The sequence below is a fragment of the Protopterus annectens genome, chromosome 8.part0 (assembly GCF_019279795.1).
Source record: "Protopterus annectens isolate FY-2018-M chromosome 8.part0, PAN1.0, whole genome shotgun sequence".
NCBI lineage: Eukaryota > Metazoa > Chordata > Ceratodontiformes > Protopteridae > Protopterus > Protopterus annectens.
The window spans coordinates 987,321,847-987,346,515 of NC_056741.1; the positions used below are offsets into that span (position 1 = coordinate 987,321,847).

Sequence of the window (24,669 nt, forward strand, 5' to 3'; positions counted from 1 at the left end):
AGTTTATGAGGAGGGAAGAGCAAATGGAACATTTACGGACTTAGATTGCCAATGGGAATGTGGCAAAAAGAAAAAAAATGGTATTAGACAGATAAAAGAATGCTCTTTTTCAAGTAGATTTTAATTTCATGTGTTCCATTCTCATGCTGATTAATATTAACCACAAGGAAACACCTGTCTCGTTATTTAGTTAAGCTTTGTGGTTGGAAGACCAACTACTGATTCTTAGCTGATTAACACTACTTTTCCTATCACTGTACCTTCATTTGTGATCTTATAAGTTGTAAAATCAAATGAATGGTTGCACCCAACTTATGTGACTATTTCACTCTCTATCCTTTCACTGCAAAGCCTGCATTAATGCATTTTATTGTAATAAGTTGGTGTCTGTTGAGCATATATTGAATTTTCAGCTTTTGTGTTCATAATGAAGCATTTAAAACCTTGTAACAGCATGTTACAAGAACTGCAGCTTTCAATATGTTTGACGGACAGTGCAACATATTAAAAGCATACAGTAAGACATAGATACAAAGTGAACACAAGTAATCACAATACATATTTAAAGACACTAATAAACTAATAAACAGAGGATTCATGACTGGCAACACTCAAACATTTACAGAAAATAGACCATGTTGACATTTAAAAATAGATCTCTAGTCTTTATTAATTTCCAATATTTTTCATTACTTTGGATTTAAAGGTGAAATCATTAGTTTTAATTAGGATTCCAGTGGTATAGCATCAAGTAAATTTGTTTTGCAAACTGTATATGTCTAACGAGGTCCTGATACTCTCCTGCATTCATGCATCCTATAGGCACACATGTAAAATATACCTGGAAAGGAAAGATACATGTCATTAGTTCAACCTGCTAACATTTGCTAACATTTTAAGTCAGAGTTTAATCTAAAAATAATTTAACCCGTTATCTGCAACAGATGCTGAATTGTCTGAGTACATGGGAACAATAACACTAAAATGGGTACCATTTTTATCCATTGTTGACACACCTGTTATTTTAAACAAATTGGATTAAAATTAGCTCAATACTTCTTTATTATTGCAGGGAAATGCTATCTAGTATAAAATGTAAACAGTTTATCCTGTAATTAAGAAAAAAAAAATAAAAAGCAAAAAGTAGATAACCAATCAGCACTGTAGCCTTTACTTTTATGACTGGCTCACAGTAACTCACAGAGTGAAATAGGCAAGTAATACCACTTGCTCCATCCAGTCAATAAAGTATTTTGTAATCAAAATTCCTTTACTCAACAGCACTCATTTAAATATGCTTTAAAACAGTGTCCTAGTAGTAATCATCTACTTCCTGTTTTTGACATTCAGTAGTCCCCAGTAGTTAAGCATGTACATATATGCATATATTTTAGGCTATATATTCCAACAGACATAAAGTAACATTAGGGTGATGAAACAAATGTTTAAAAATTTCATATACTTGTGTTTAATGTCACTAAGAAGTGCTGAAATTAGTTATTTAACCATATGTGATTTTTTTTTGTCTTACATAAAATGAACCACATGTGCACTGGGTTAAGCAAATTATCCATTGTGTAGTACGACTAACTAAACTTTGAAAGTTAAAAATACAAGAATAATTAATTGTAGAAAAGTATATATAATGTAAACTGAATTTACTATTAACCCAATGTACACAAGCTCTACTAGTCACCATTTCCTTTGCTCATAAAATCAGAAATTCCCAAATCAAATTAATATTTATAATGATTAAAATGATGCCTCATTTTTCCCCATCCTGTTGAATAAACTGTGATTTTTGGAATATTTCTAACTACTTACTTAGGATGTCAAATGCCAAATGAGAAAAATATTCTTGTGAAAAAATAACACTCTTTTGCATCTGTGCTTCCAACTATTGTTTTGGTAACCAAGAAAGTCAAAGAATCATCAGTAAATAACTTTGAGTTGATTATGAAGGCAATACCAAACTAATTGGTAGTGATATAATTTCTGAACAATAAAAGTTAATAGCAGTGACTCCTCCATATTAACCAAGAATCATCTATGTATCTACACCACATGTCTGTCAGAAAAAAAATGGATTAACAGGCTTCAAAATATTCTATAAAAAAGGCAGCATAAATTGGGTCAAGTATGGTTCCCTTAATTGTAAGTTTGAGTTGTAAGTAACAAAATATATTTTTTAAGAAAATATTCTAAGTTAGTACAATCTCAGTGAATTACCCCCCCCCCCCAAAAAAAAATAATCTCACTGGTATCTAATTCATACATTGGCCAATACCTCAAGGTTTTCAATACCTCTCCATGTAGTATGCTAGTATATGATGAACCAGCATCTTGTATACAAAAACATCAATGGGATTCATCCTCAACATCAGACAGGACATTAAAAAACTGTAGTCACTTTTATCCTATCCAAAAAGAAAGGAAGACGTAGTTTGAAATAAAACTCCAAAAATTCTGGAATGGGCTTTGTACATTAGCCCTGTCTGTGTCAGTGGGTCACCACAGTTGATTTTGTCTTGATTTCTGTATTTTGTGAAAATATAATATATTTGAGGTTTAGGTTCTGTTATCATTAACAAAATGCTAATGCCCTCAAAATAGCATTTACTTTTTTCAATATTTTAAAAGATCATCTATTTGTTGTTTTTAATGCGCTGTAAGATTAGATGGTAATTTGCTATAAAATTCTAGATTCAAAGCTGTTGATAGGTTTCTCTCTCATTCATAAACTTGTACTAAACAACTTATCCTAACCTTATCAGCTTAAGTAATACTGATAGAGTGGTCATTACTCAACTTATGTAATGGTTCTCCTTTTAAGGTATTTTAATTCCAGGATTATTATCTCTGTTTTGCATATGATAAGTATCAAGATAAGCTACAGCTCCCTTATAACCCCAGACTGAGCAAAGTGGGTATCAGAAAATGTAGGAATGAATTAATGAATGAACTACCATTTGGCTTTCACAGCCAATATTTTATCAGCAATTACCTGTGGACTTATAAAACCATAAATTCAAGCTATTAAGTTACAACTTCATTTGATATACAAACTCTGTAATACAATATCCTCCTTGTTCATCCCTGCATGATCCTATCAGTTGTTTTCACTGTTATAACTAGTTATGGATTAAATAGGGACTACACCTCTCAGCTCTCCAGAATTTCTCAGAATTTCCAGATTTTTCACTCAGGTTTTTGATTTGTTCCTCATGAAATTTTTATTCTTCTTGCAAATTACTTAGGATTAAAATGACTAAATAATGGTAGTCATTGAGATTCTGACTTCATATCCATCACAATATGAATGATAATACAAAAACTTCTAGCAACTTTCTAAGTTTATAATGGCGTTCTTTAAAAGCTGTCCTGGTTTTGGACCTTTGTCACCTCAATATTTTTATTCTGTCCAGAATTCTTGCATTAAGAGGTTGAGAGGTATTGTGGGGGCCTATGGCATGTAAGGCTCTTGTGCTGGTTGGGATATATCTCTTAAGCAGAGCAGAACAATCTTAGCATGATAATGTATTACTCAATTAGTTGAAGCCTTCTCAGCACTGAGCTCTTTCATGTCTTAGTTGGTACCCACTGAAAATTCCCAACACTGCTGACTGGTATCAGGACCTGGATTCCACTGACCCTGCCAAGTGCTCTGATGATTAACATCAGGACTGTTCATACCATGCCACGCCTTGTCATTGAGTCTAATATAATTTCTATAAAAAAATAGTCTAATCACAACTTTGTAACCAATCTCATTGCTATCATTATAGCCTTAATGCCCATTTTCTATGTTATATTTTTCATATTAACAAATAATCTAGGTATTCTCTGTGAACTTTACAACATAATACAGACCAACAATCAGTGGAATCACCACTATTTTAGTGCTTTTGTCTTTAGTAGAAAAAGATACCTTCAGAAAACTTGGCAAATAATTTTGGACTTCCTTAAATATACAGTAGGAGTCTTGTAATGTAAATCAGGCACCCATCAAGTGCCTCCAAAAATACATTACCATATTACTATTCTAATAAGTACAATAGTTCAAGTCTGAATGAATAAAAATAAGAAAATAAACCATAAACAAAATATAAAAGTGTGCATACATGTGTGTGTTTATCTGTGTGTGTATATATGTAACTTTGTCAACATTTCATTTTACATTAAAATACATGTAATATTCAGATGTCCTTTTAGACCTATAAATCACCCAGTAGTTGATTTGATTTGACTTGACACTACAATTCCTTACATTCAAGTTTAGTGTTGATGTCAAAAGTCACAATTTGATTCTCAAAAGTTTAAATTCACCTGCTAAATCACACAGAATTCAAACCTTCTAAAAGTTTCATAATGACAACTGTACTTATACAGTGCATTATTAATATTTTTGCTTTGAATAGCTTATTTTATCAGGATGTTTTCTAACTATTTTACCAACATAGGGACAGCCTTATGAATAGCATTTGGCTAGGTAAACTGCATTCATTTACTTGCAGGTGAAAAAAAACTTCAGCATTAAAAGTTGTTTCAGTATTATATAGATCAAAGAACGTGACATAGATAAGTTTAGACCAGTTACAGTCTCAACAATAAAAGGTTCACCTTTTATTAAATACAATTGCTGGCTCCGCTAATGCATTTTCCAGTAACATTTTTAAGTTAACAGATAATCTCATTTCAAAAATGTGTCTGTCATTCACTATCTTCTTCACCCCCCCCCCATAAAATCATCCATTTTGAGGAAATTATCTTCATAATTTCAGGGAAATCTATTGAAAGGGTCAAAATAAACCTATCCTCAAATCATCATGTTTTAAATCCTACCCTATTATGAATTAACCTTGTTTCAGTTTAGGAATGAATTTGATAGTCATTTTAAAAGAAACTTCTTCATTGAGTTGATGAATTAATTGAAAAAGTTGTATTAAAATGTTCTTTTCTTCTTTTCTGTCATTTGCAAGTTTTCAGATGTTTGACTTCTAGTCCAGCCACTTGTCTTATTTTTTCATTTGAAAGGCAGTGGCAACTCTCATAATGTAGGAAAGAAATAACAAAGCTACTTTTTTTATAAACAGTTTAAGTAAAACCACGCACATTTTGCATTTTAAAAATCTTAAGATCGAAATAACTAATGCTATTAACAATTGATTCAAATATATATTTAAGAAAAAATATTTCTGCATGCAAAAGATTAAGTTCACTATGTTCATCCTGGGTGCCATGCAAAAGAAAAAAAAAAACAAGTCATAAATAATCCTTGAATAAAAGTATACTTTCCTAAAATCCACAATTTCATGTAAATTAGCCTGTACTCATTCAGCAGGATAGCTACTGGTGGCTCTGCTGCTCCTATAGCACTAAAATCTTGATGAAAACACTTCTTGTGAAATGCAAAATAATTATCCTGTAAAACCATATCTCATTATGAGGAAGTACAGTTCATATTTTAATCTAAAATTGCAGATTTTCTTCTAGGAAAAGATCTCAGCATTTCTACTCCAGAAATAGTGAAAGAAGAGTGCGATGAGACAACGTCTATAGTCACTAACTTTACAACCTTGTTTGATCTAGTGCAAAACTCCAGTGAGACAAGAGTATAACAGCTCTAAGCTGTACAGAACAGAACCTGTTATGCATCTCTTTTATAACTGTATGACAAACTCTTTTCTTAATTTTGGAGCATGATTGGCAAATTCCATATATTTATATAAGTTATTAAATGGCATTTTTGAATTTTTTCAGCATAAATTATATTAATTGTTTGTTTTTATTTGACATTTATTATTCTTTTTTTTTCACAGATCTTATATTCTCTGAACACTCCTAGTAATTCTGATGTCTCCAGAAGCTTGACTTTCTTAAGTGGAGTCAGTTAGTGAGACCTGTGCTGTTAGATTTTATTATGGATTATGTCTCTATCTGTATTTCATACAAACAACTATAATTTGCTTTTAAGTGTTAGCAATGCTACTACTCATTAAATGCATTCATGTGTGGAAATACTGACTGCACATTGTAATTTAATAAAAATCATATTTCATGCTCACAATAAAACTTTGCCAGCAGTCTGCAACTTTGAAGTAGTCTGAAATGTAATTATAGTACTACAAAGTTTTACTTTAACAAAATTTACCATTTGTTTTTAGAGACACACATATAAAATGTCTGATTTATTTATACATTTCTTCTTTTAAATAATTTTTACTTGATTTTTTTCTTGTTTTATATATTCTGTACATTAGCTTTTTTCTAACCACCTTGCAAAATATAGTTAATTAAAGTAGTGGTGTAGCAAAATATGAACTCAACTATGATTGAACAATTTTGTGGTTATGGTTCATCAATGAAAATTGATAATCATTGTATTAATTGCATTCTACTGTGAGATGAAAGATAACCGAAAGGTAAATGTTTTACTTCTACCTTAGTGTAAATTTTTGGAAACAAGATGATAATGGATAAATAAAGGTTAACATGAAATGTACACTATGTATACCTTGTGGTAACTTTTCTGAATTCAGGAACAACCCTACCACAATGCTTTTGCTGTCTATTCACTCAGAAAGGTTACACAAAGTGTACCAATTGTTAAACTTTCTGTTAAGCTTTATGAATAGCCCCACTCAATGTCTTTGTGGCAAGAAACTGCTTTTTTTGTTATTTTAATATTGATTATACTTTGTCATTCATAAAATATACCACTTTTGGTTAGTAGGTATAGCTGGCTAACATTTTTTTTTTCATTAAATTAAATCAGCATTTTCTCTTGTCTTGCAACAAAAATGCACTGTAACTCATACCTGCAAAGAAGGTCATAAGTAGAGCAACCCAGCCCAGAATATAGGACCAGGAAAAACGCCAGTCTCCAAATCGTTTACCCAGGAAATTAACTGTAACACCAGTGTAGATGGCCATTGCCAGAAGAACAAAAAGAGCTAAGTTAAAAAAGGAAAGAGAAAAAAGAAAAAACAAATTATATGGGCCTTCCAACAGAATTCTTCTTGGATACAATCACTCATATAACTCCCATTAAACAGTTAAACACAAAAACTTGTATATTGAATATAGCTTAAACTACAACATATAAGAACATCAAATACTGCAGTATTTTGCTTTGAAAAAAAACACAGGCTTGTGCATTTTCTTCACAGGAACAATTTATTTCTTTTAGCTAAAAGAGCTCTGCCTGGCTACATGCAAATGCTATATTATTTCATGCTAGAAGTAATAATCCAGACTATATATTCAGCTTCAGTGGCTTTAGGTATCTGGCTTGTATCATATATTACAACATTATACATGGCATGTATAGATAATGCATTAGAGAAAACCTGCACTTATTCATAGATTCATAGATTAGTACTAAGCTAACTGCTCTTGTGAGCCTTTTTAAGCCTAGCCAATTATCCCTTGTGAGACTCAAACCCTGCACCTTGTGTTTGTAAGGAAAACACCTTAACCATTAGACCACCCTCCCAACCCTGTTAGGGCAGCTGAAGCACATCTCTTTCCAGCAAACACATCACTTTCCAGCAAGAGCCCAGAAGATTCAAACTCATGACCTTTAGTCTGCAAAACCAACACTTTAACCACTGCACTAGGAAGCCTTATTTACCATTAAGTGTAGACCATATTGCTATTACATTTTAACTAAACACAGGAATGAATAATAGAATAACCAGATGACAGAAACACACACACACACACACACACACACACACACACACACACACACACACACACACACACACACACACACACACACACACACACACTTTATGCACCCTAAACAGTGGTTGCAGTCTACTAGGGATGAAGCAGAGTGAACAAAACATTGTATATTAAGAATAAACAAATAAAGAAATGCATGAATGATTAAATAAACAAATAAATGCAAGTAATAAAAGCACACTAATGGAGAGGCATAATTTGTAAACTAGATTTATATTGCATAAATACAAAACAAAAATGAAGCTGGGAAATGAGACAGCACCACAAAACTTTAATAAAATAAGAGCAAAATAAGTAAAATGAACTACATAGTAAGATAAAGTGCTTTTCATCTAGTCAATAACTAGACTTCCTTAGATAACAGTATGTAAACCAAATTTTACTTAAATACTCATTTCCCACACTATTTCTAATTGCTTAATTGATTCCAGAAGCTTAGTAGATCAACAATTTTATAAGATCTATTTATATTAAAATAGATTTAGGCATTCTGTTTATTTACTTATATGTCTACTTTATTTTATTTGTTTTACATTGTTATGTGTTTTAGGAGGGAGACATATAATTATAATTATTACAACTGCATTTAGTACAATTTTAATAACACAAGTATATCAAATGAATTGAGGAAGTTGAAAAGGAGGGAAATATTGAATTTATTGTATTTATATATTTATACATTGTATTTACTGTACTTATGTACTGTGTTTATGTGCTTATGTGCTTATTTGCCAACTGGCTACTGATCTACTCCTTCTCCTTGATTCTTCCTTCTCCTTGCACTGCAGTTGTAATTATAATTTATATTCAGCTTTATAAAAGTACCAAGTAACATGCTGAAAGTAGCAATCTCTGTGATACCCCCACTTGTAAAAATGTTTCTTATCCAAAAAAGACCTGCTGCCTGACAACAACTATCTACTTGTTTCATGGGAAAAACATGATCAAAGTAAAAAAAATGAACAAGAAACAAGCTCAAGATAAATTGCTTAAAGGATTACTGCACAGGGTATGGACCACACATGATAGACTGGCATTCTGTTTAGTTTACTGGAAAGCCTGCAAATATGACTGCAAGTCTCCAGCAAATGTAGTGAGCTTCTAAAAATAATGTAATCTTGTCCATTATTACAAATACTTTCATATGCATTTCAATACCTACGGCTTATATGTTATCTAGTTATGTAAATATTCTCTGCATGGCAACAAAAAAAGGCTTTCAATGTTAGTAATTCTTTAAGAGTATGCTAATTAAAGCTTTCTTGCATCTTACAATGTCAGACAAGGTTATCTGATGGTCATTAAAGCATTGCTACTTAAACACAGAGCAACAGGCACTGCAACAACATGCATTTTCTGAATAATAAGAAGCATAAATCAACAGTATAAAAATATGACAGAAAAACAGAACATTCTACAAAATCAAGGACAGATGAAAAGCCACTGTAGTACTTGTGTCTACCTTGGATGGGAGGATACTCTGCACACTTACAGTGCATAACTGCTCCTTGCCTTGCTTGGACACATCCAGAGTCACTACATGGGCGAGTGGGATACAAAAAGTATGTCACAATTTGAAATGTTTCTGGCTGATAGTGATGGCCCTGACATATTTGTCATACCTCTTAACCTCAGAGCAAGAAATCTGGACAAAGCCGTAAGTAGAAGTGGGACAAAGGCTCAAAAATAAGGACAATTTTTAAATATTGCTCTTATAAACTTGGAAAGATAATAGAATAGTAGGTCTTGCATTAGTATGAATTTTCTGAAGGGTATGAAATCTGAAACTCAAATGTTTTTCATTATTTTTTTAACTTCAATCTTTAATGATTTGCCACTAATTTGCCAGAAAACCACAATTTTATGAAAAACGGACAGAAAATGTGATGCAAAAAAATAAAATAGCCACACAATACAGCTGGGAACCTGTCAAAGAAGGGACACTTTTTTAATAATAGTACTGTTCATTTGAGCAGCTGAAAAAATAAGAGAATCTACATGCATTTCTGAAAAAAAGTAATCTATAACGCTGCTCATTACAATTATTTATTAATTGTAAACCCTCCACATTTTCTTCCAAAATTGTCATTTCATGGTGGGATTATTAGGGGGAGACCAACATTTTGAGCTAAAGTCAGGGACAGTTGAGAGGTTTGGATATTTCTAATTCTATAAAGCAATTTATTTGCGAGTACCTTTCAACCTCTTAATGGAGGAAATCTGGACAAGGCCTAATATATTGGGTGAATATACTGACAGTACTAAAATTACTCTTGCCTAAACCTAGACAGTTGGTAGAATAACAGGTCTTGCTTTAGCATGCATTTTTCTGAAACTCAATGTCTGTCATTATTAATTGACTTCATTCCTAAATGATTTGCCAGAAAACCACAAATGTTATGAGGAACAAACCACAAATAAAGAGCAAAAATCTATCCATTCTGTGAAAATCCGGACAGTTGAGAGGCATAGTTCAGCCGGGGCTTTCTTTGAGTTTGCCACCCTTCTCCCCTCACAAAACCATGGTTGATTGGAGCCTCCCCCATGCAGCCATTCCAATTTCCCATTACTTGGCTATTTCACCCCATTTACCATAAACACTGTAATGTGCATACTGCTTTACTTCTCTGATGATTTGGATTTCATTTAAAAGCTTTATTTTACATTGTACAGCACAAACACTAATAGATGTCTGCTTAAGAAAGCAATGCAGTCTCACAATGAAAATAGACTTAGCATTAAAACTTCTCTGCCCTTGAAACTCACATTCATTGAAACAGCATTGAAACCCACATTCAAAGAAAATACATCTTGCCAGTGGCAGATAAAGATTAACTTTGGGCTGTTTTCAAATTATAGGTCCCTGGAACATAAAACATACATGCATTCTTTGATACACCTTCATGATTGTATTAAATTATATTCCTTGTATAATACAGCACAGTTGTTAGAGGGCATTTTAAATTTATTGTTTTAAAATTTTTTCCAGTAAACAATGAAACAAAATACATGCACCAATAATGGCTAAACAGCCCAGTTCAGAACATTTCCATCATAAAAGTCTACTCAAACTTCTATAATCCACTAGTATCAGTAAATATGCACAATCCCTGCAGAAGTAAAAGTCATCTAAATAATTCCACATTAAAGAGATATGTAACTAATGAAGAGGTTATATTATAAGTGTTATATTTCAGTGTTTCATCTACAAATAAAGTACCTGTTGCCTTTGAGGAATAAATTGCCGATGTTACATTAAAATATGATAAGCTAGTAATATTGCAATAGGGAATGGATGGCAAACTGATAACAGATTCATCGTGACTATGTATCTCTGCCAAAGAGGGCATTCTCAGAACTGCAGCATCCACCCCCTTTAAAAGTACAACATAGTACAGTATCAGCAATACATCTACATGCTGGGGGAGTAGAACCCACAGTCTTCTGCATCAAAAGCAAGTATACTACCTGTTGTGCTATTGACAATGCAAACAGACTCAGCATGAGCAACACTAAGCTTCTCTTCCCCTGAAGCTCTTAGCTCCTTGTAAAATCCACTCAACACTCAACTGTATTTCTCAACTTTCCAGCACATGAACATAAGAAATCTGGAAAAAGCCAAAATTTATTGGGGGGGAACAAATGCCCAAAAACTAGGGACACATTTTAAACATTGCTTGTACAAACTTGGAAAGTTGCTAGAATAAAATACTATGCTACAGCCATGCATTTCACTGCCAACTCTTGAACCCAGGACCCTGTATACTGCATTCAGAGCAACATATCACTATGCCGAATCAGCTGTTTCGTGAAAGGCAGGCAGGCTGAAACTTAAATGGCTAACATTTAGTGAATTCAGTTCTCACCATAGCTGTCAACCTCAGCACAAACCACCTGGACAAAGCCAATAATGGGGGAATACAGCCCCCAAACATATTTAGTGAATTCAGTTCTCACCATAGCTCTCAAACTCTTAACACAAAAAACCTGGACAAAGCCAACAATGGGAGAATACAGCCCCCAAAATAGGGACAAATTTCAAATATTGATCTTATAAACTTAGAGAAGTTTTAGAATAAAATGTTTTGCATTTCCATGTACTTTCTGAAGAATATGAAGTCTGAAATTCAAATATCTGTCATTATTTAGTGAATTCAAAATCCAGAAAACCACAGATGTTATGAGGAACAGAATAGAACAAAAATATGAGGCAAAAATCTGAAAACGTTTCACAAGTGGTGGTGGGCAGGGAATTTGGGCTCTTGCTACCTACACCCAAGGCTCAGGGTTTGAGCCTGAGTTAGTCTTTAGCCACCAGTTATAGTTAACTGGGGCATTTCACTCACACACACACACACACACACACACACACACACACACACACACACACACACACACACACACACACACACACACACACACACCTGAGTGCAAAGTCCTGTTATGTCAAGCAGCAGCTTAAAGTCATGTTTCCTCATGCTAATTACTCCATTCAGTGCAAAGTCCCCATTATGGCAATGTCAGCAAATGAAACAACTCCATTCAAACTGTTTCCCAGGGAATACTGGGCATACATGCATGCACTGGCTCTATTTCTGTTTGAGCATGCACAGACTGCAGACCTTGCAGTCTGAACCCTTTCCAGTCTATGCAGTTGTAACCTACATAGACTTCTGGGGCATCTGTAGACTGTTGCCTTCTTCTGAATCCCGACTGGTTAAACAGCAATCTAGATTCAAGTTCTGAGCATGCATCTGCAAGTTCTGGGAAGTTTTTTATTTTGCTTTTTTGTTTTTTGTATAGCTGAGGGGGCTGCAGTCCTGCAGTCCAATAGCATGAGCCGTCACTGTTGTATCCTCAAATGACTTAGCCATCCTGCAGGAAGGTTTGTCCCAAATTAATAACTAGTACCAAAATCACGGATTGAAGCTAAATGTCAAATTCATTATTGTATCCTTTGGGAAGGCATCTACCCCAGGAAACTAACACATTGACAATACACCCATAAGAGTTGACCCAGTTGTTTAGAATTTGGGAACTTATATAGAAGTGGCCTAATTTTTGAGCAACATTTGTCCATTTTCATGAGAAAGTCCTACTACATTGCAGAACATATAAACAAAGGGATTGTGCCTAGATCTAGGGAAGTCATTGTCCCTCTTTACTCAGCCCCCATTAGGCCAGTCATTGAGTATAATCCTCTTCTGACATATATCTGTTCAGTCACATGAAACAACTGGAACACCCACAGAGATACCACTAAAAGGATACAGGGCCTAAAAAATATGTAGTGCTTGGACAGATTCAGTACCATGCCATTATACTCAGTATACTACAGACTGCCAAGAGTTGACCTGTGTCTCACATACAAGGCATCCTCAAACCCAGTACTGATGGATTTACTGCACATTAGCAAGTCAAATGGCATCAAAAATAATTATCCTCAGGATCTAAACCTCTTCTGCAATGTTAACAGAATGGTTTAAAGAGACAGGTATATCTCAGAAAGGATATCACTGCTCTGAAACAGACTCCACATCCATGAAACAAAGCTCATCCTTGTCCATATTTAAGCACAACTTGGGTCTGTGGATGTGAAGCCAAAAATTTACCCCAGGACTGCCCTCTATACTACTAATAGACAGAGGCAGCTTCTAAATGCTTTATAGCATACATGGGTCTCCTGAAATGTTCTATGGTAGGATCCCAGTTATTCTCCTTAGGGGTAGTATATAATTATTGATCATGGGATGGGAAAGTTTAGTGCAACACCACATGATATAGGTGAATCTGAGCACAATAAGGGAGAATGGCTAGGCATAAAGTGGCCCAGAAGGGCAGCTAACCTAGCACTTACCTATGAACCTATGAGCCTAAAGCCATATTCAGCAGAAACTTAGGGAACTAGTGTAGACCACTGAAGACAACTGGAAACAGACTGCGCTAGTTGCTACAGGTATTGTCTGAGTCTTTAGATTGACTTGAGGAAGAAATGTAGGAATGCAAACAAAGAAGTTTCAGTGTGATGTCTGGGACTATACTAATAACAGCAATTTTCTTGGAAACACTATCACAAGGCTGCTAGATCTGATAAGAGGAATCTTGAAGATGCATCAAATAAAAAGAACAAAAAGAAAAGAGTTTGAGGCTCTATACTGAAAAGCAGTGGGGCATCAGCATCTTTAAATGATGATTCTTCATCTGCCCTTGAGACTGATCCTGATATTTCATCTGATTTATCCTCAGATAAGAGGGTTAATAGTTTTAGCCCTTTAATAGATTGTATAATAGAAAAGGGCACAAACATCAAAAGGAATAAAGAGGCATTGGAAATTCTACAACAGGTGCTGGGACCCAGTTGAATTGTAACAACATTGTGCACAATATTTCTTCTGTTTCTTCATCTAATGATGATTTGTCTTTGTTTAATAAGGGTTTAAATTTTGTCTCCAAGAAACCTGTCTCAGAAGTGAGGTTGGTGCAAGACATTAATGATTTTTGTCATTATTTAAATTTATTATTATTTTTTAAAGACAAGAACTATGGCAGTTTTGACTCTTTTAGGTTTAAGCCTTCTTTTCAACCTCCCAGAAACAAGTATGTGATGGCTTTTGAACAAGTTATATTAAAGGAACTCCGTTTTAATTTACAAAAGGTTAGAACCTGACTGTTTAAGTGGGAATGCTGATGTAGTGATTACATTTGCTAATAAGGGAGATGCTGTTGTGATATAGGATTCTCATGAATACCAACAGGAAGTTTTCACCCAGATAAATGACCTTAAGTTTTATTCTAGGATGCGATTTGAACCCGCTATGCAATTTAAATATGTAATTGACCAATTTTTGGAGCTAGCAGTTGAGCAGGGCATTATTGATAGGAGATTGTGAAATAGCTAACAGTAGATGACCCTAAGATGCAATATATTTACAGGCTGCCTAAGATTTATAAAAATTAAAAAAAAACTCCAGGATGTCCCACTGTGGCAGGCATTGGTTCACTAACGGAACCCCTTTTAGCTTTTTTGACACATAATTTAAAAACTTTATTGCATGCTATTTGATCTAGGATTCATGATACTACAGAATTTTTAAATATATTAAAACAAGCATGTATGGAAATGGGATGGTATATATGTATATTGGACGTAAAATCCTTATACACCAATATTTCTCATTGGGTGGGTTTGCACGCTCTACAATATTAGTTAAATAATGTTAATTTATATAGTCCAAGTTTCAATACCTTTTTTTGTGTCTTACAGAACATGTTTTGACTAAAATGTTTTTTATATTTAGGCAGGAGTGTTATTTGCTGTTACAGGGTACTGCTATGGCAGCCTCTTTTGCTCCTATATATGCTGATTTATTTATGGGATATGTTGAGCAGTTTTTGATACATGATGTCAGTCATAACATTTATATTGACTTTATTGATAACTGGTGTTGCTATTTGGATGACTGCTAATTTGTCTGGACATCTGATTTGGAATTTTTGTTGGAATGGATTTAACATCTCAGTGATAATAAATGTTGTCTTTGTTTTGCTCTAAATTATGGTATTGCCAGAATTTCATTTTTGGATGTATTGGTTGAGAAAAAGTTGGATGGAACTGTTGAAACTTCCTTATACAGGAAGGAATTCCATAAACATTTCTTACTACAGGCTTCTAGCTGTCATTCTACACATATAATTCATAACATTCATTTATCACAGTATTATAGGGTGAAAAGAATTTGTTCTGAAGTGGAAGAATTTGGTAATGTTAGTCAAGATTTAACATCTAGATTTATTTGTAGAGGTTATGATCCTAACATATTACAACAGTCTTTGGATAATACTAATAATAAATCAAAGGGTGACAAATTCAAATATCAAGATAAGAAAGATCAAGTTTATTGTCGCTGAAAACTAAGGTTGGTTACCACATTTGGGAATATTAGTTATTTTCATCAGATTCTTCACAATTGTTGGTTTATTGTCGGAAATTTTCCCTGACAAATGTTCATTTTCTTATAGATGTAGTAAGACTATAGGAAATTGTTTTAGTCATTACAAAAGAGGGTTGACTGTAGTATGTATGTTTTAAAGAGATCTTTCCCTTGTGGTGCATGTACAGCATGTGCTGTCATTCTCGAAAGTAAGGAATTTACATCAGCAAACACTCCTAGAGTTTATGAAATTAAAACTGGTATTACTTGTAATTCACAAGGGGGTTATATATTTAGTTACATGTTCTTGTTCTGCTTCTATGTTGGAAAGACTTCTCAATTTTTTAAAACATGTGTATTTGAACATCTTAGTAACATTAGATGTCAGCATGAATCTAATGCCTTGTTTAAGCATACACACAAGCACCCTAATGCCCAGTTTCATGTTTTGGGTATTGACAAAATTAGGTTTAGTGGACCAAATAAATTAGGATGGAAAAACATGCTTAGTGTAAAGGAACATTTTTGGATTGTGAAACTAAAAGCTTTACTTTCTCTTGATTTGACTGAATACTAGTTTAAGTTTTGTTTTTATAAATGAGTATATGTCTTTAAATGTGAGTCCAAGGAATTGTGATGTTACCTTCAAGGTAGTGATAAGACATTTAAATTTTATAATCATACTGAGGAAGGCAGTTGCCAAAACCAATTTATATTTTTTAGACTGATTAAATAAAGAATAAATTGGTGGATTGGGTTTGGAGAGTGCTGGCCTTTGGTGGATTGGGTTTGGAGAGTGCTTTCTTTTGTTTTTGTTTTGCTTTTGTTTTTTTTCGTGTTTATGGTTACTTTTTGCTGTACGCTTTCACCTGCCTTGCAAATTGCTCTTGTTGTAAGGTCAGTCGAATACCACATAGGTTAGGTGAATCTGAGCACCATAAGAGAGATTGGCTAGCTTAAAATGGCACAGGAGGGCAGCTAACCCATCACTTACCTATGAACCTATGAGCCTAAAGCCATATGAAGGAGAAACATAGGCAACTAGTGTAGACCACTGAAGACAACTGGAAACATTATCTAGCATACGTGCACAGAAAAATCAGTAAGTGGAATATGTGGCTGTTTGTGCATGAGATATTTCTGGGTTTACCTGATGTCAACATTTGTTTTTTGTAATTGGTTCTACTTTTGGAGTGTGATAGTGTCCAGCATATACCAACTGGGGTTTCATTATGTCTACAGGCACCAACAGTGAAGTTTTACCTACTGGAGATTGCATATCAGTTCCTTGTGATATTTCCAATACCCAGTCAGGGGATTTTACACAATGTATTGTGTTAATTACTCAACACCAGTCTCTCCTGAGCAGAATACTGGAGCATATATCATCATTTAATCATCTACCTCCTTCCCACCTATCAGTGGTTTGATTTGGGTTGGACAATGTTTTGCAGGACATACTTCATATGGCTTTCCTTTCTCAACCTTCTAATCCACACGTTACAGTTCATAATGGTCTAGCAACTAATAACACCAATGATTTTAATAGACTGGATGTTCCACACACCATGAGGAATTTTCATGACTGCTTACATGTTGATTTTACCTCTTTCAAAGCTTTGGCAGACCCTGACACAGTTCCATTTACTGTTAGTCTACTAACATTAATGGCAGCATTAGAAAAAAAAGCTTTCCAAGGTGTGCCTGCAATTGGATAACACCTTCCTAAATGAAGGTTTGAAGGTAGAGTAGTGAACGGACTCAGACCCTGCAAGTATTCGAATGGACTGATACTAGGTAGTGAAGCACATACTGAACTGCTGACCGTGTTTGGTCTTCATGTTCTAGAACTCATTAATTGTATTATAAAATGAAATAATGTCTTGTTAAACCAATTATATAATGAACTCACTACTTTGAATGACCAAATTACTAATGATTTGTTCTTAGACTATCATAAAACCAGATATGATCAGATTTTTATCAATGTTGATGAAATGGAATGTTGCAAGAAAACAGAAAAATATTTAGAGATTGTACTGCATATTTTAATAATACTGCCTATCCTCCTCCTAAAATTTCAAATATTTTACAAGACCACCAGGTGGTTGACAATACTCCTTTTGTTAATATTTTGGATATTTTTTTAGGCACTAGTACTGTTATAGGGGCTCATTTTCATGAGGTTTAATCAAACCTGAATTCCCCACCTTCATCCTCTCTACAACAAGATGCTTATCAGGAGCAGTTTCCCCCACTGGTATGAAGATCTGAAAGATTAATGAACAATAAATGAACAAATAAAATAATAATTTTGTACACCTTCCTCCCCTTCTTTCATTTCCTCCAGGGGGCATACAAAATGGAGCAGGGGCAGAAGCAACACAAGGGGCAAACAACACGGAAGAAACTTTTAACATATCAGGACATTACAAATCATTCTCAGTCTGATGTTATCATTTCACGTGAAGGCATTGTATGGTCCTATCAAGGTTTTAATATATTTAAATGCACAGACCTTCACATTACAAAAGAACATTTCTCATTGCTTAGCAAAGGTTTCAAAATTTTACCTCATCCACCCACTAGTATTTCAGATTTGATGGTGGAACTCGGACTATTTACTAGAAAAATGAATATTTATTACCATACTACAGAGCCTGATCCATCTGATAACTTTTCTCCAGTTAAAATTAGGAGGAAATGTACATATGAACCACCTCTTCACACTACTTTAGCCATGTTAGAGAAGAGTCATGAGAAAAATTTTTACAGTTTTCTAGTAGGTAGGAAACTGTTTTTTCAATCTAAATAAATGAGAATGAGAAATAATATTTGAATTAAAAAAATCTAATAATAGTGTTATGAGTACTGACAAGGGTAGTGGTATTGTTCTTGCTGACTAGATAGACTATGTCAGTAGTATTATCAGTATGCTACAAGACACCACTAAATATACAATGTCTCTAAAAATGAAATTTCAATAGCTTATAGGAAAATCAATCTCTTCTTGGAAGACTGTCTGATGCAGGGTGTAATTTTACTCAAAACTTATAATTTTTTTCTTGAAAAGATTCCCATCATTCTAGTAGTCATCGGGATTCCAAACATACACAAAGATATTTTCAGTCCTCCTTACAGGCTGGTGGTAGCTGATCAATGATCCAACACTTCCCCCTAGCATTATTTGTTGAAAGACATGTTTTTATCAGTGCAACATATACTTAGAGACTCATGGGATTTTTTTAGCCAAAACTAAACAAATTTTTCCCTTAGAGCAGTATAATTTTCAACTATAGATGTTATTTATTCATAAGTATACCACACTTGATTGGTTTGGAATATGTTCACACTGCACTCCTAGAAATGACATATTTTGATAGCTGACCTTTAAAGTTCATTATGGAACTTATGGAAATAATTCTAAAATGCGATTTCATTTTTTGAAGGGGAATTAATGCAAATCTTGTAATGTACAGCTGGGAGACATCCCATGTCCTAGAATCTAGGTTTAACCAACACTGCCAATCATTTTTTTCTGGTATTTGGATTACATTTTTATTCTTTGGACAGTCCCACAAGATTTAATTGAGGAATTTATCAAATATATTAATGGTACCATGCTTTTTTTTTACATTTACATATCAATATTATTTTGAATCCATCAATTATATGGGTGTCACTCTATCCAAGAACATATCTAAGGATGAGATTGAGTCAATGATGTATGGTAAACCTACTTTTTCTAACACATGCCTGCACTATAGTAGCTTCTATCCATTTTTTTTTTGCAGGGAAAACATATTTAAAGGTCAACTGATTAGACTGGCATGTATGTTTTCAAATGACAGTTGCTGAGGAGTGATGTCTTACATAAATTCTTAGCCGTACTTCCATGGAGTTATCTGATGAAGTTTTGTGGTGAAACAAAACAAAAGCACTTATCTTATTTAAATATTTTTTATTAAAGAGTTTTTTTAATGGTCCCACCTATTCCTCTTCTTCTTTTCCCTTCAGCAGTTAACTTTAGGGGTCGCCACAGTGGATCATCCATTTCCATTTCTTCCTGTCCTCTGCATCTTGCTGTGTCACACCAGCCACCTGCATGTCCTATCTCACCACATCCATAAACCTTATCTTAGGCTTTCCTCTTTTCCTCTTACCTGGCAGCTCCATCCTTAGCATCCTTTTCCCAATATACCCAGCATCCCTCCTCAGCACATGTTCAAACCAATGCAATCTTGTCTCTATGGCTTTGTCCTACCTATTACACAACATTTTGGAGATTTGCATCTTGTTGTTCTGAACAGACCAGGATTTGTAAGCTGTTGAACATTTCATGAGAAACACAAATATCTGAATCACATTTAATAGAAAAGCATGAAAGGCTATTGAGAAGCATGGAAAGCTGCACAGAATCACTGCTAATGTTGATTTGCATCCTAGGAATTATGCTACAAATTAGTGTTGAGTCATTTCACCATTATGATGACACTGCTATGTTGTATTGCTATCTCTAGATGTTTGTATTTGTGTTTGGGCACCAGCAATGATTCACTGTGAGAGGAGTTTTCTCATTTCTCTACAGGTGTGTAACTGTGGAGTTATAGCACTTCAGTAAGGGGGTTCAGAGGAGCTCCCCCCCCCCCACAAACAAGGAGGCTTTAGAGAAGAATTTGCTGTATATGAAGTTTTAGATGTAATGTGATTTGACTAATGTGTTTTAGATTAAATTGTTTTAGCTGTTTTGTGAATAGAAAAAAGTGTCTTAGATGAAAGGTAATAGACTCATATATCTGTCTAGCTATATATATATATATATATATATATATATATATATATATATATATATATATATATATATATATACATACATACAGATAGATATTTAAAATATAGATTAAAAGCAAAACCAGAACCACAAATAAATGCAAAGAAGATTCCCTGTTTAAAGGTAAGTTCAAAATATATTTAGAAATTAACAGCAGACTGCAGGTTGACTAAAAATGACTTTTCCAGTGTAAAATCTATAAGCCGTATTAAATGAAATCAGTGCTAAATGCCACATGACCCATAATAGTGCACCAACATCACGTGAAAGATATAACTCATAAGCAGAAATAATCATTCATTACATCAATAGGAAACTGATAACAAAATAAATAAAAAATAAGTAGTACATAAAAATAAACATATATTGTGCCCATAATTATATACTGTAACTTTGCATGATGACCACTATACTACTATTATTGAAACACATAATGTCAGTAAACCTCATGAACCCTTAAATCATTCAGATTAGTAGGCATAGCTGTATTGAATCAATACAAGACTGCCCCCCCCAAAAAAAAGGAGGAAAAAATATCCTCACAGAAAATAGCAATCCAGTAATGAAAAATTCTGAGGAAAAAAATCTTGATGAACAATCCCTGTACATAAACAGCACTGTGCTGTCATCTAGTATCCAAAGAGCACAGATAAATGTAAAGGGCAAAACTGAATCCAAAAATTCATAAATTGTTATATACATTCATTAAGACTTGGTGATGTGTTAGCTACCAGATTAGTAATACAGATTTCTCCCTATTAACTAAAATAGACTGTTTTTATGTTTTGGTTTGTGATGCCCGTGCACTGTCCCAGTAATCAAGGAGCCTCATTCCTCACCACTAGCACCAGTGAGGGGTGTGCACATTGGGATGGATAAGTACACACACAGAAAAGTGCAATTTCCCTTAAGAGCACACAGACATCACAGACAGTCTGGGGCTGGTTTCTCCCTTTCTCTCCAGATCCTCAATAAGACTCTCCACTGGCACAGCTACAGGGTTCAGATCTCAGTTGAGTAGTCAAGCCAAAACCTCCAGTACACTCTTTGTCCAACTGGTGCTTCATGTCCCTGCCCAAGTAGCTGACACACACACACACACTTTGAGATTTGATTTATATACAAAGACACAGATGCTCCTGGGGAAGGCTGGCACAGGTTCACTAGCTATGCCCCCTTCTGCCCAGGCTGTAAGGTAGTAATCCACAGCCGCCAACTACTCTTATCAGCTACTATAAAGGCCCTTACCAAAGAGTGTCCAATTCTACTGTGTAATGTTACTGTTATCTAAATAGTACGTGTGATGAACAGCAAGGCTATTCTAGATTGGCTTATACAGTATCACCAAATACATGCAAATACTCTAAGAGCTTAAATTTTGTCTACACAAAGCCACAGTTAAAAGGTTTAAAATATTTAATAATAAATAATAGAAAACACAAGACAATACTCATCAATTCAACACAGTGATAATAGAAAGTTCAGAGATCACAAGAAAATACTTTAAAACAATATTGTAGGATAGTCTCACATAAATATAGAAAACCGCTAGACTAATATGCCTATATTCCTATCTGTCCCTAAGAGAAACTATGTTCTAAATTCTACTTACAACGCAAAATGCTGGAGAGTTATTGTTAGCTTCAGAACAAAAACAAATGCTATTCTTTCTTTCTGTCCTTAAATTGATAATACAAGTACTGTTGATTAATTTCAGATTACATCATTATTGTCTCTTCTCTGATTTAGCTGCCAGGCTAACAGAACTCAAATTTTAACATTTCTTTGATCTGCAACTGCCAGGAAGCCATAGCAATAAAAGACACCTTACACGTGAAACCTAGTAAATATCTCTGTCTTAGCACAATAGAAAGAATTTCTAGTTCAAACATCCTGTCTCCAAGCTTCAGATCAAACACAATCATAAAATACTGTACTTATCAGCTTTCTTTCAGCACAGTGCACTGTGGTTACATTTTTGGAAGCTTCAGAACATAAAACAGTTTTCTTACATTTGTTACACAAGCCTATGGATCATATTAATATTTACAATGACATAGAATTATTTACAAAATATTCTATCTAGCTAGTCTGGCAGCCTTCACAACCCCCCCCCCCCAGAGAACTCAAGCTAGTTTTTCAAGTGACCCTTGAGAAATATTGCTTGAGAGGGTTGAGTCTATCTAAGTATACCTTACCCCATTCCCTGTCTTGAGAAGCCATCTTTATTGGCATTGCTAATCCCACTGCAATTCTGCACTTACATATCATATGCTTGCAACTCTAGGCTCCATCTTAGCAACTTGGCATTTTGCTATCTGGCTCGATGTAACCATGTTAGAGGATTGTGATCTGTAACTACAGTGAATTTCCTTCCATACAGATAAGGCTGAAGTTTCTGCAGTGCCTACACTATGGCTAGACATTCCTTTTCTACAGCTGAATAGCATTCCTCCCTGGGTTTGAGCCTATGACTGAGATAAACCACTGGGTGCTCTTCTCCCTCTGAAGAAAGCTGGCTAAGTACAGCCCCCACCCCATGGTTCAAAGCATTCACCTGCACAACAAATTATTTGCTGTAATATGAACTGGCTAACACAGGGGGTACTCCCAAATCTTCTTTAAGATTCTGGAATGCCTGGTCACATGCTGGGGTCCACACTACCTTATCTGGCCTGTTTTTCCTTGTCAGGTCTGTGAGGGGAGCAACTATGATACTATAACTGGGGACAAACTTTCTGTAGCACCCTGCTGTCCCTAAAAATGCCCTCACCTGCTTTTTGGTAACAGGTGCAGGCCATGCCTAAATGGCTTCCACTTTGGCAGGTTCTGGCCTGATCTTACCACTCCCCACTCTATGTCCCAGGTAGGAGACCTCTGCCATACCCACCTGACATTTGCTGGGTTTAATGGTCAACCCTGCCCTCTGTAGTCTGCTCAGCACCTCCCTTACAGGCTGAAGGTTCTCTTGCCAGGAATAGCTGTAGATATTGATATCATCTAGGTAATCAAGGGCAAAATCTGCTGCTAGGATATGATCTACCAGTCTCTGGAAAGTCGCTGGGGAATATTTCATCCCAAAGGGCATCTTTGTGAACTCATACAAGCGAAAAGGAATCACAAAGGCTGACCTCTCTCTAGCACTGGGAGTCAAGGGCACCTGCCATTAACCATTGGTAAGATCAATGGTAGTAAGATACTCAGCCCCACCCAGCTGCTCTAGGGCTTCATCTGTCCTAGACAGGGGCTAAGCATCTGACTCTGTGTGAGTATTTCATTTCCTGTTGTCTACACAGAACCTGGTGCTGCCATCCTTCTTTGGCATCAGCATCACAGAGGAGGCCGAGGGACTGTTGGACTCTTGAATTAACCCTAGTTCCAGCATTTCCTGTATCTCCTCCCACAGAGTCTGTTTGACTCTCTCAGGCACACTATAAGGGGCCTGTCTAATAGGCCTTTTGGGTCCTGTATCCACCTGGCTCTGCACCAGGTGGGTGCACCCCGGTTTCCCAGTGAACATGTCCCCAAACTCCTGTAACACTGCTCATATTTCTCAAACCTGGGTAGAAGATAGCAGCTGGGACATTGCTACCCCTTCCACTGAGGTGTCAGTCTGAGCCTCACTGAGGAGATCAGTCACCAGATCTCCCTCAGACTCCTCCTGCAATCCACTGCAAGTACTCAGCACAAGGGCCTCCCTATCATGGTAAGGTTTCATCATGTTAACATGGTACAGTCTGTGTCCCTGCCTCCTGCCTAGAAGTTTTACCATGTAGTTAACATCGCTGACCTTCCTTACCACCTTGTAGGGTCCCTCCCAAGCTGCCTGCAGCTTGTTGTGGCTGACAGGAATGAGAACCATTATCTGCTGCCCTACAGCATACTCTCTAGCTTGAGCATTCCTGTCATACCAGACCTTTTTTCTGTTGTTGGGCTTCTCCCAGGTTCTCCTGGGCCAAGCCCATGAGTTCCCTGAGCCTTGTCCTAAGTTTGAGGACATAGGCCACAACCGACTCCTTGTGGGATTCACACTCACCTTCCTACTCATCACAAGTTAAGTCTAGAGGCCACCTCACCCTAAGCCCATACAGCAATTCAAAGGGTGAAAAACCTGTGGATTCCTGGGGAACCTCTCTGTAAGAAAACAACAGATGGGGC

General features: G+C 35.3%; 1 protein-coding gene across 1 annotated transcript in view; it reads right to left on the minus strand.

Moving 5' to 3' along the window:
• Nucleotides 1-740: 740 nt before the first annotated feature.
• LIM2 (lens intrinsic membrane protein 2) overlaps nucleotides 741-24,669 on the minus strand; it is a 42,028-nt gene continuing 18,099 nt past the window's right edge. The window contains exons 3-4 of the mRNA XM_044079037.1: nucleotides 6,819-6,953; nucleotides 741-841 (exon numbers count right to left, since the gene is read on the minus strand). Of these exons, the coding sequence (XP_043934972.1) occupies nucleotides 780-841; nucleotides 6,819-6,953 (197 nt within the window). The 3' untranslated portion in view covers nucleotides 741-779. The remainder of the gene's footprint in view (nucleotides 842-6,818; nucleotides 6,954-24,669) is intronic.